This window comes from Plasmodium yoelii, assembly GCF_900002385.2.
Source record: "Plasmodium yoelii strain 17X genome assembly, chromosome: 8".
NCBI lineage: Eukaryota > Apicomplexa > Aconoidasida > Haemosporida > Plasmodiidae > Plasmodium > Plasmodium yoelii.
Window position 1 is genome coordinate 576420 of NC_036180.2, and position 13266 is coordinate 589685.

At 20.7% G+C, this 13266-nt stretch overlaps 5 protein-coding genes across 5 annotated transcripts; 1 reads left to right on the forward strand and 4 right to left on the reverse strand.

Annotated features, from left to right (window-relative positions):
* Positions 1–523: 523 nt before the first annotated feature.
* On the reverse strand, positions 524–2328 carry PY17X_0813000 (conserved protein, unknown function; the record flags this gene model as incomplete). The annotated part of the gene is made up of 8 exons (XM_022955682.1): positions 524–628; positions 734–805; positions 953–1078; positions 1167–1229; positions 1361–1526; positions 1673–1886; positions 2000–2164; positions 2319–2328. 8 exons carry the CDS (start codon positions 2326–2328, stop codon positions 524–526), a joined length of 921 nt encoding a protein of 306 aa, XP_022811927.1.
* Positions 2329–3793: 1465 nt separating this feature from the next.
* On the reverse strand, positions 3794–5227 carry PY17X_0813100 (ribosomal RNA methyltransferase, putative; the record flags this gene model as incomplete). The annotated part of the gene is made up of 1 exon (XM_022955683.1): positions 3794–5227. One exon carries the CDS (start codon positions 5225–5227, stop codon positions 3794–3796), a length of 1434 nt encoding a protein of 477 aa, XP_022811928.1.
* Positions 5228–5832: 605 nt separating this feature from the next.
* On the reverse strand, positions 5833–7888 carry PY17X_0813200 (tRNA pseudouridine synthase, putative; the record flags this gene model as incomplete). Its single annotated transcript, XM_022955684.1, has 8 exons — positions 5833–6055; positions 6228–6328; positions 6419–6506; positions 6619–6677; positions 6796–6883; positions 6998–7192; positions 7369–7460; positions 7820–7888. The coding sequence occupies 8 exons, from the start codon at positions 7886–7888 to the stop codon at positions 5833–5835; spliced, it is 915 nt and encodes a 304-aa protein (XP_022811929.1).
* A 999-nt stretch (positions 7889–8887) lies between these two features.
* Positions 8888–10629, forward strand: PY17X_0813300 (mitochondrial carrier protein, putative; the record flags this gene model as incomplete). Its single annotated transcript, XM_022955685.1, has 2 exons — positions 8888–10361; positions 10538–10629. The coding sequence occupies 2 exons, from the start codon at positions 8888–8890 to the stop codon at positions 10627–10629; spliced, it is 1566 nt and encodes a 521-aa protein (XP_022811930.1).
* Positions 10630–10772: 143 nt separating this feature from the next.
* Positions 10773–13250, reverse strand: PY17X_0813400 (conserved Plasmodium protein, unknown function; the record flags this gene model as incomplete). Its single annotated transcript, XM_022955686.1, has 2 exons — positions 10773–12838; positions 13091–13250. 2 exons carry the CDS (start codon positions 13248–13250, stop codon positions 10773–10775), a joined length of 2226 nt encoding a protein of 741 aa, XP_022811931.1.
* Positions 13251–13266: the final 16 nt, after the last annotated feature.

Sequence of the window (13266 nt, forward strand, 5' to 3'; positions counted from 1 at the left end):
TGATACACGATATATATTATATTTTTTTCATTTTGTTTCATTAATATTTTGTCTTGGCTTTTTTTGTCAGAAATTATGAAAAAATAAAGCATTAAATAAATCCTATAATTTTATTTCTCATTTTTTTTCATTTTTTTTTCTGAATAGACATAATTTTTAAAAATTGAAAATTATTATTAATACAAAAAATATAGAAATTGAAAGACAATAATTTGAATTTTTTTTATATCTTTACATTTTTTAGTTTTTTTCAAATATTATTAAAGTGTGTAATCATATCGGAAAATTTAATTTAAATTAAAAAAAAAAAAAAATAGCGAAAATAAATTATCAATAGATTAACTGCATATATTTGTGTGCATGCACATATATAGAGAAAAAAAACACAAATGTCATTCCAAACGTTCGTATATATATAGAAAGATGAAAACAACATAGAATAAGGGCCTACTAACCATATGTATATAATACAACCATATAAATAGGTAACACATTTGTAAAATTAATTATTGCTACGCTTTTGCTACGTTTTTTTAATTAGGGGCTTGTTTGCTTTTTTCTTCATTTTATAGTCATATGGATCGAACACTTGAGAACAAAGTGGAGTTGCATATTCGAAACTCATTGGCTGTCAAAAAATGAATAAGAATAAAAATAAAATGAAACAATACTAAAATGTTTATTTTGTCAAATTTTATTTATTTTGTAAAAAAATGTTATTTTATGTTCTTACATTTTTGTCTTTATTTGACTGAAAGGTATAAATTATGAAAATGGATGGAATACATTCCGAAATAAAGTATATCTAAGGATTTAAAAAAAAAAAAAAAAAAAAAAAAAAAACGAAATGAGTTTGTTTAGGTATATAGCAAAACTATAAGGCAAATTAAATAATAACCATATTCTAGGATACAAAAAATGTATAATGGAATAAAAAAGTTATTAGTATTACCAATGCATCATATGTTGGAACATCATACTGTGCCTTATATAATTCCCCATCATTTGTGAAACACCAAAATGAATACAATCCTTTTAGAGATAAAATTACAAACATAACAATTGCCAATGACAATATCTGTATAAAAAAGAGTGATTAATATAGTTAATATTTTTTGCTGTTTATTAGTGTATTATATATATGTTTTTTTTTGTTTTTTTTTTACCCGTTGTGTAATTCTGCTTTTTTGAGATATTCCTTTATTTTTTTCCTTTAACTTTGAAGTAACCTTCAAAAAAAAAAACGTGGATACTATGTAGAAAATAATAACAGACATAAAATTAAACAAAAAAGACATTAAATTAAATAAGACTATTATTTTTTTTTTTCAAAAGTCAATAGCTAGCCATTTTTATTTACTTTTACTCCATAATACAAAAACGAAATTGCTATTGAATAATCTACTAATGACTCAAAAATAAAATTGAAATATATATAATTCTTAAAAGAACTCAATAAATATTCTATAATTGCGAATAATAAGTTTATTATATATCCTGAGAAATTTATATATATATAGTAAGACCTACGATTTGGCAAAAAAAAAATATGCATATTGAAAAAACTGAATAATGTATATATAGAAATGTGTGTGAAAAAAAAAAAAATTGTCAAAAAAAATGTCAAAATTGTCAAAAAAATTGTCAAAATTGCCAAAAAAAAGGAACTTACTTTAAATGCTGTGATGTTACAAGCATAGACGAATAATATACTTGAGACCAAAAAAGTATAATTATTGTAAAGGATGATAAAAAAAAATATGTTGGAATAGTTTTAAGTAAAATCAAAAGAAAATAAAAATTTGGGAATAATAATAATGTGTTGTAATCTATTGCATCATCTCGTATATCCAAATATGTCAGTATTGTTGTTGATAAAATTCGAGCTGCACAAAAATGAAAAACAAATAAGATGGAAAAAAAGTCATTTTCTTGTTGTATATACTTGTATGTCTTGTCGTAATATACATGTACCATTTTTTGTGTTTTTTAAAATTACTTATATGACAAAAAAACAAAAAACAAAATAAAAAATATCGAGTTTTCTCCCCCGTCAAATTGGAGGAGGGAATAGATGAAATGCTTTTGTTTCTAATTATAAGCTTATATATCCGGTAACTTAGAAATGCATACACATATACTAACAAAATTAGCAAATAAACACCTAAAAAAGAGGAAATATAAAGTAAAAGATAGCAAAAATATAAAGTACACACACATATCCATGCATAAATAGAAAAATGAAACTATAGTACATTCATATCATTTTTGATTAGCTTGGCTAAACATTATTTTATTTTTTTTGTTTAAATACATGCCTGTACTCATTGGGAAAACAGAGGAAGTATAAATTTAAAATATTCGCAACGAAAATAAAAAGAATAATATTTCAATAAAAATATAAGCTATTTATGATGCTTAAAATTTATTATATATATATATATATATATATTTATTTATTTGTTGTTTTTTCCAGCATTATAGAAAAATTACATTTATATCATACACAAAAAATAAAAATAATTAAAAAAGGTAAAGAAAAATATAATTAATTACGAAAAGGAGAACTAAAATTTTTTATCATTTTTTTTTATTTTGTAATCTTATATATACAAGTTTATATGTGTGGATTTTTTTTCCTAGCCCCAATCGTTACTACCTCTTTCACAAAAAATAAATCAAATAAATCAAAATGAAAAAATGTATGAAAAATGTATGAAAAATGTATGAAAAAATTAAAAGCACGAAAAGTGTTTAAAATGATTAAAATGTTTAAAGTGTTTAAACTGATTAAAGTGTTTAAAATTATTAAAATGTTTAAAATAAAAAAACCTAAAATTATAAGTATCTTTATTTCAATACAAAACAAAAATTATATTATTCATATGTCTATACCATAAATGAAAATAAATGTTATTAATATATTTTTATTATATATAGTAAATTTTTCAGTTTATAACAAATGTTGTTGTTAAATAATATTAATTAATATCAATGTTTATTTTTGTTGTAACATACCATATGACCAAATTAACAAATTTTATCGTATTTATAAATAGCTAACTAATAAGTGTGTGTATTTATAAATGACTAGCTAGTAAGTGTGTGTATGCATGTACTGTTCATGTAGTATGTATGTAGTATTCATGTAGTATGCATGTACTATTCATGTAGTATGCATATGTGTGTGTGTGAACTCTCTAGAGCTCACCTTTTTTAATATGCTAGCTATATAACTATTATTATATATAGATTAGTCCTTTTCATTATATATACTATATTTTATGTCTTATAATTTTTTCCATAATTATAATATTCGACATTATATAATTTAATTTATTCATATAATTATATTAACATATTTTGTGGATATAATTTCTTAAAATATTTCAACGTTGTTTAATTAATATTATATGCATTATAATAGTTTTTAAAAAAGTCACTAAAATATAGCGATTTAAGTTATTCATCATTCAAACGCATTTAAAACAAATAAATATACATTTGTGTATATTATCAAAATTAATATCAGTTTAAATTTATTATTTTTTAAAAATAAAAAAAATGCACACATATTTTTATAAAGAACAAAATACATAAGCAATTTCATTTTTAAAGTTAGGCTATAAGACCAATGTTTAAATTTTGAAAATGCAAAAAAATAAATATAGCTATTTTGTACATATTTAAATAGCTTTTATTTTAATTTTTTATATCACCATTTTTCAATATTAAAAAAAAAATATATTTATATGTGGAATGTTATTTGTTTCCATAAAATAATAGTTTAAAATCATACCTTTTTATTTTCTTTCCTTCTATTTTGTAATGATAAAAGATATGGAGGTTGTAATGGCATAATTTGAGGTTCATGTCTAATATAGTTTTGAGGTAACAAATAAGATTTGTCTGAATCATAATAATTTTGTGTTGCAATAAAAGAAAATAATTTATTATTTGATAAAAAATTTGAAGAAATATAATTATTAAAATTTTCTTCTTCATCAGAATTAAAATATTTTATATCTTCATCACTATCTGAGCAATAAAAATTAAAAATATCTAAATTTTTTTTTTTTTTTTTCATATTATTTAAATTATTTTCCTTTTCGCTATCTGAACTATTTACTAAATTATTATCTATTTTATCATCAAAACATGTTTTATCATTTATATTATTTTGCAAATCTTGATCTTTTCCATTAATTAATTCTAAATGAATATTTCGAAGTTCATTTTCATTTTGGGAATTATAACAAACCTCATTTCTATTTATGAATAATGAAGTAATAGACGATTTGGGTAAATGGAAATTTAAACAAACAAGAAAAGATTCTAAACTTTTATTTCGACTACTTTGAGGTTTACAAACATAGATTTTTTCAAAAAATTTATTTAAATAAAATATTAATAATCCTGTATATTCCCCTCGAAATATTTTACTAATAAAATTACCTCCAATTTTTAAAACTGAACAACATACTTTTAAACTTGATAAAATTAATTGAGATTGAATAAATTCATCAATATCATTCATACCTGTTATATCTGGAGCCCCATCACTTACAACTGCATGTGCATATGCAATTTTATCATTTTCCTTATTTAATGTGTTATTTTCTTCATCATATATATTTTTAGTATTAACAGAAGATTCAATATATTTCTCAGTTTCATTCATACATTTTAAAATTTTATTTATTGTAGACATTTTTGTAATATCACCTTGTATTATATTTATGTAATTCATGTTACCTATTTCTTGTAAATCGACAGCAACAAGTTTAGGCTCTTTTATTGGATAATTATTACTTTTTAAAAATTTATCAATTTTTTTTTCCAAAATATCATTAAAATTTATATATAACGAAAAATTCTTCACAAAATCATCATGATCTAGTTCGTTATTCATATTACTATTTTTATTATTATTTTTATTTATAAAATATAACATATTATAATAATTATATAAGCAAACATTTTTAAGAACTTGAGACCAACTCCCTGGGGCTGCACACAAATCAACTACATTATAACAATATTCATCATTATATTTTTTTATAATTTCACTAATATCACTATTATTATATTTATTTGGATCAAACAATTTAAATATCTCAAATTTATCATTTATTTGTATTAATTTATAAGAGCTTCTAGCTCTATATCCATTTTCTTTTGCTTTCCTGTAATAAATGTCTCGACGATCTTTGCTCAGTTTTCCCATTTTATATTACTATTAAAACGTACAATGAATATATATACATATATGCATACATATATATACTACATATATAATGACAAACTTAACACGAATACAAAGTTATTTCATTTTTTATATAACTTTAAATTGGTAATATTATAATAATTCGTAGTAAACAAATAACTTTCAAAGTGATGCATTTTTTCCATATATATTTTTACAAAAAAAAAATTCAAATATATATATAAATAAATGTATGCTACTAATCCGGTACCCAAAATAAGGAATGCTAATTTTTCTTTAAAATGTTATACGTACGAACTGTATATATGTGAACATTATATATATGCTGGGCTACACCCCATTTTATTCTTAATTTTTATAATTAAACAGTTTGTATTAAAAAAAAATCAAAATTTTAATAAACTATAAATGGTTAATTAAATGAAATAAAAATATAACATTAAGCCATATAATTGTTGTATGAACATAAATAATTTTTTTTTTTTTTTTTTTTTTTTTTTTTTTTTAATTTTAAAAAATATAAAATATAGATTAAAATAATTTATTTAAACAAATATATTATTTTTCAAAAATTTATTTAAACAAATATATTATTATTCAAAAATTTATTGTAAAATTTCTTTAGTCTCATCATTTATATTTTCAAAAAAATTTTCACTTGGCTTTTTAATTTTTAATGGGTAACAAAGAGAAACTACAAGTATTGTTGTTTGGATATATTTATTCATAACATTTAAAAATATTTTATTATCAACATTAAAATTAAAATTAATGTCACTAAACTTGAACGAGTATAATAGCAGCCCGCATTCATCAGCTATTTTGTAACTAAAAAATAGGAAAAAATAGGAAAAATTAGAAAAAATAGAAAAAATAGGGAAAAAAATAGGGAAAAAAATGCATGGGGAAACATTTTATGAGACCTTTGTCTATACATAAGTCCGTATAGATAACATAGAAATATGAAATAGATATTAACTTTTAATGTATTTTTTTTTACTTTTTATTTTTGATAGAATTATTTTCCAACATGGTTTTTATATCTTGTTCATCCAACTGACCTTTCCCAACTAAAAATAATGCAGCAACCATATGCCTAATCTGATAAAGAAAAATAAATAGATAATATTGTAAATAATTTGAGTAAATAATAATTTTCATATATTTTAAAAATGTCTATAGATTATTTACTTGGTTGTATAAAAATGATGTTCCTTTTATTTTAAAATAGTAAAAGTTTTGATCAATGTTTTTAATCTCAAATTTATGAATTGTTCTTCTATTTAAAATAAAAAATTACAAAAATGTAAAAATAATACTTGTTAATAAAAAATATGTATATGTGACACTATTTTAGTATTGAATAAATTTTATTTTGTCTATTTTCTTACATAAAGGAAGTATTATTTTTTCTTTTTTTGCAAAAATTAGAAAAATCATGTTCACCTAACTATATAAAATTGTGTAAAAATGGATGAAATGAATAATTGACATATCCTCCATATTAATATGACCATAATACATGTAAACAAGTCAGATAAAAAAATTTATTTTCCAATTTTCCTTACAAATATTTTTGCGGCCTCATTCATCTTAGCAATGTTATAATTTTTATTGATAAAAAAGTAGACATAAGTTCTCTGTATGCAGTTTAAGCTGGTTTCGAAAAAAAAAGCGAAAAAAAAAGCGAAAAAAAAAATGAAAAAAATGAAAGAAAAAAAAAAAAAAAAAAGGTGACTTTTTTACATTGTTAACTGCGATTTTTCTTACCGAGCATCAAAATTATTTGGAACACATTGAATATGAATAATTTGTATATTTTTTAATTTTTTATTTAACTCTTTAAGATATATTTTCTCGATTATTGATATAGATAAATGTGGATATTTAATTTTTAATCTTATAGTTAATGCATTCATCCGAGCAGAAACACCTTTATCTGTTCTTGAGACTCGGGAAAATGAACTAAATATAAAACATATAAAACATATAAATTATAACCAAATGGAAAATTAAATTTAAAAAAAAATAATAATTATTTACACCATAGTTGGCAATTTGCAACAGCATATTATAAATTTTATCAGCCAAATGAATATATGGAGGATGCAAAAAAGATGTTATTATTTTTTTTTTTTTACCAATTTGAATCTGAAATTAAGTCTAATTGTTGTAATCTTTCTATCAGTTTATTTTCTACTGTATTATTATTATCTTTTTGGTAAGCTGATCCCTAAATTATTTTTTTTTTTTTTAAAATAAGAAAAAAAAAAATATTTTTTTAATTATATAATTTCTTAAGTGGGTTTTACAAAATGTGATATATTAATACAATTATAAAATAATAAGACATTTCGATATATAGTAAAGAAAGAATAAGACAGTTGACTATGTATTCCTATACTCAAATTATTTTTAACCTTAAGTTTACATGTTTGTATAAACACATATATATATATATATATATATAATTTATCCAAATTAATACCCATTTAAGATACAAAATAATGATACACACACACATATTTATAATATAAATATATACTTTTTTTTTTTCTTTTTTTTTTTTCTTTTTTTTCTTTATTATTATACATTGAAACCTATTCCTATATATGAGAAAAATATTATAAAATTATGCGTCCCATCAATGCTTTCTTCCATCTTTATTACATTATTTTCATCTTGTAAATTTATCCAATTATATATTAATAACTATATAGTCATTTTTTTATAATTATAATTATATAAAATGCAATTTTTGAAAACAAAATATTTACATAACTATGAACAAATTACTATAATGTCATATGTAGATTCAAAACACACACTCGACTAATAAATTGTAAGTAAATAAGTAAGTGAATAAATAAATATAAATATATATATGTATGTATGTATGTATGCATTATTGTATGCTTTACAACTGGGCATATATAATATATTATATAATTAGGAAAAAAAAAAAAAAAAAAAAAAAAAAAAAGTCAAACATAAATGGTAAACAAATTAAAAAAAATGTATAAAAAAATGTATAAAAAAAATAATTCGTATAAGGAAAACAAATATAAAAATATATTATTAAATAATACATAAATAACTAAAATTTGTGTATTATAAATATATTTTTTTTATAACATTCCCAAAAACAGCATAAGTTGCAAAAATTAGCATATTATATGATTGATACGTATGTATATATATATATGTTTGGCATATGCACTTGATATAAATATATGGAATTAAAAAAAAAAAAAAAAAAAAAAAATAGAAAATATTAAATATATAATTATCAGTAGTATAAACCTTGTATAGGTTTTGAACAACGACGTGAGCATATAAAATAATACAGAAATGTTTAGAATTCTTTTGTACTTTATGTCGAATTAAAATAATCATATATTTTTTTATGCATTTTCTTACATTTTTTATGCATTTTCTTACATTTTTTACATTTTCTTACATTTTTTATGCATTTTCTTACATTTTTTACATTTTCTTACCCAATTATATTATAAAAAATTGCTTTAAAATAGATCTGTATAAAACTTAGCCCATAATATATACATGCCTTATTTTAGAAAAATAAAAAAATAAATGAAAAAAATATCAAAGCGTCAAAATATGGAATAATGTTTAAACAAGGTAATAAAAAATATATTGATGGAAAAATATAATGAATATTTGCATGAAATAGATTGTAAAAAATTAATAAATAATAAAGGCGAAAATATAATGAATGAAAATAATTCTAAAAAATGTAATATCCAAAATTTATATCTACAAAATGAGTTATTGAGAAAACATGAAATTGTAAATTATCACTATCAAAAGGGAAGCAAAAATGGTGGGGAAAATATCCATACTTTTTGGGGAAACATCTTAACCAACACTAACCTAAATACATTCCAAAATATAAGAGCATATTGTGATAATACAAAAAATAATAACGTTAAAAATAATAACGTTAAAAGTAGTAATAAAAGAGATGAAGATATAAAAAAAAGCTTTAACATATTAATAGATAAAGAAAATGCAATAAATAGCATTTTGAGTTCAACATATGCAGGAATAATATCTCGAACTGTTACTGCCCCTTTAGATAGAATAAAATATATAATGCAAATAACAAATAATTTAACAATTTATGAAATATTTGACATTATAAAAAAAGATGGAACATTTTGTGGATTTTTTAGAGGAAATTGTGTTAACATTGTTAAAATTATTCCTGAACTATCTATAAAAATGTATTCATATGAATTTATGAAAGTTAATGTTTATAATTATTATAATAAATATCGGAAAAAAAAAAATAATAACAATAGTAGTAGTGATAGTAGTGATAGTAGTGATGGTGATAATATTGAGCAAAATTTAGACATCCCGTTTTTTATCCGATTTTTAATTGGAAGCTCAAGTGGTGTTATAGCAGCCATATTTATATACCCATTTGAAATTGTTAAAACTAGATTAATAGTATCAAACAAAGATGGAAATAATGGAATTATTAAATGCCTTTATAATATTTATAAATATGAAGGGTTTAGGAATTTTTATAATGGCTTATGTATGCATATTTATGGAGTTATTTTTTTTTCAGGATGTAATATGAGTATATATGATTATTTAAAATATAAATTCTTTGAATTTTATAAGCATTATATTCATTCAAATTATTGTATGAAGGAAAATGGTGAAAAAAATAAACAAAATTTTGAAAAGAACAAACAAAATTGTGAAAAGAACAAACAAAATTGTGAAAAGAACAAACAAAATTGTGAACAAAATAACAAAGAAAATATAAATAGTACCAATTTTTATCAATTAAATAAATTTTCATATAATTCAACAAATTTTAGAAATCGACATGAAAAAATAAATCAAGAGTCCCATTGTTTATATTGCAATTATCGTATAAAAAATGTAAATTGTTTATCTTTTCTTTTTTTTGGAATTACAAGTTCGTTCATTGCTCAAATAGTGAGTTACCCTTTTCTTGTTTTAAGAACAAGAATGCAAACCATGAATAATGAAATTGCAACAAATTATTTAAATAATGAAAGGAAACACATTAAGTCATGTAGTTTTATTTTATACAACATTCGCGTTTACGGCTTCAAGTCTCTCTACCGAGGTAACACCAAAACATAAGCTGAAAAGTTGGAAAAGTTGGAAAATTGAAAAAGTTGAAAAAGTTGGAAAAAGTTGGAAAATTGAAAAAATTGAAAAATTCGAAAAAATTGAAAAAGTTGAAAAAAAAGTTTAAAAAAATGTTAATACTTATGTATCCTCATTTTTCCCCCTTCTTAGGAATTTACGTGAATTTACTGAAAACAATTCCAGCAACTTCCATAACCTGGTTTTCATATGAATATGCAATGAGGAAGCTGAAAAGTGGTTAGAGATGTATATGTATAGAGCTGTATATATATACAGTATTATGTGCATAGGTGCATATGCATTGCGTAAATAGGTTTGGTGCATAGCTGCATATGCGGTGCGCAAATAGGTTTTAGCTATTAGAGAGGAGACAAAAATAATTCCTTTAATTTTGGATTATTATTGAGGGCACAATTGATGGTATATAATATAAGTTTTCATATCCTATATAAGCATAATAAAATTTTTTGTGTATGTTAAAAAAATTAATAAAATTGATATATATATTTTCATTTTGGCTCATAGATATTTCAACATATTTAAGTATATTATTTATTTTGATATTTTTCTGAAAAAAAAAATTATAAAAATATAATTTGTTTTTTTTTTTTGTTTTTTCTTTTAAGCACAAATAATTATTATCTTTAATTTTTTTTGTTATATTTTCAAATTTGTGTAGAAATTCGTAAATTATTTTTAACTGTTTTAATTTAAATTTTGTTAATAATTTTTTATTTTCACTTTTATACATTAATATGTTGTAACTTAAACACAAAAAAAAAATTTCATCATTTAATTTGTATCTTTGAATTTCGTTGTTTTTATTTAAATAATATTTTCCACATTTTAAAAATATTTTTATATACATTTTATAAATTTCTTCATTACTATCTAAATAAAGACATGGTGGAAAAAATAAAAAACCAAAATTATTTGGTATTATAATATTCTTATAATTTATTATTTCCTTCATTATATTATTAATATGTGTATAAATATATTTATAAATTTCAACATTTTTATGATTAAAACAAAAATGTAATAGTAACAAACTTTCCTTAAGAGTATAATGTTGACCATTTTTTTTAAAATCATTAATTATTATATTTAAAATTCGATCATTTTGTACATTCATTTGACATAGAACATTTAGTAAAATATAAATATGCTTGTTATTAATTTTTCTATCACCATCATCACTTTTTTCATTTTGCTCATTTTGCTCACTTTTTTCATTTTTTTCACTTTTTTTTACAAACTCGACCCTTTCAAGGTTGCTTTCTAATATGCTTAAAATATATTTTTCCAAAAAAACACGAAGTTGATTAAAATAATACTTATGATAAGTTATTCCATTTTTATATAAATATATAAGTACTTTTAAATTATGATTACAAAATATGTTTTCATATAATAGGGTTTGCAAAATATTAATTTTTAACCCATCTTGTTTTATTATATTTTCCAATCTTTCTAACCACTTTTTATAATCTATATTTCTATTTAAATAATATTCAAAATGTATATAAAAATCATATAAAAGTCGACAATTTTTCCAAATATTGTCTATAAAATTGCATTGATCTATTAACTTAAATTTTTTTATTTCCATAAATATTTTATTATAATTATTTATAAAATTGTATACATATATATTACAATTGTATATATTAAATAAATTACTCAAATTATAATTATTATTTTTCTCACTACTTACATTCATTCCTTTTTCTATCCCTCCAATGTCTAAAATCGAGTTATTGCAATTGTAAGCCCTCTTTACATATTCGCCACTTTTTTCAAACTCGCCATTTTTCCCCAATTCGTCACCTTTTCCCAATTCGCCACTTTTTTCCAATTCTTCACCTTTTTCCACCTCGTTGTGTGCAATAAAATCAGATATTTTTGTTAAAAAATTGTTGAAAAAAAAATTATTTATATGATAAAAATTAAAAATAATATTTGTTAAATCAGTACCTTCACATTTATTTAAACCCGAAAATATTCGCTTAAGAACATTATTATGTAATTCTATAGTTATATTTTCTCTACATAAATAACTATATAATATACATAAATTTTTGATTTGTTTAAAATTATATAAATAATTTTGACTTCTTTCTATTATTTTTTTTGTAATTTTAACATTTATTTTATTCTTATTTATATTATTTCCTATATTATTTTCAGAATATAATTTATGATCTGTTGTGCAACTTAAAAATGTTAAAACAGTTGAAAGATCGTCTTCATCAAAATTTTCAATATTCTCTTCAATAACACAGCTTAAATATTTAATTACATTTTTACCAATCATAAATGTTTTACATTTTTTTTTACATTTTATATATAATAATATCAAAAGGCATATATCCCTTTTATCTTCATTCACTATCTTTATTTTTGAAATATCATTAAATAGTGTTTTTGCAAAACTTATGAATGAACTATCTAAAAAAATAGACAATAATATAGGAGAAATAAAATAACAAAATTATTAATTACATTTATTACGTATGAAACATGGGGAATGCACACACACATATCTATATAATATATATATATATATAGAGAGAGAGAGATGGAGAGGTGGACAATTCTAAGTAACAAGGTTTATATATTCCCATTTCCTTTCATTATATATTGTAAGTCATGTCACATTTGTTAAGAATTTATTTTATTTTTTTGTTTTTTAAGTTTTACCAAATTTGTGGGGATATTTACACATATATTGATATAGCCCTTTTGAAAAATTAATTACATCATAGTAATTTTTATTTTGTGTGTAATCATAAAATCGTTTTAAATTTTTGACATTGGCGCATTTATATATGTATGGGGCATATGAAGATACTTTAAGCATATTAACTCCATTTAAT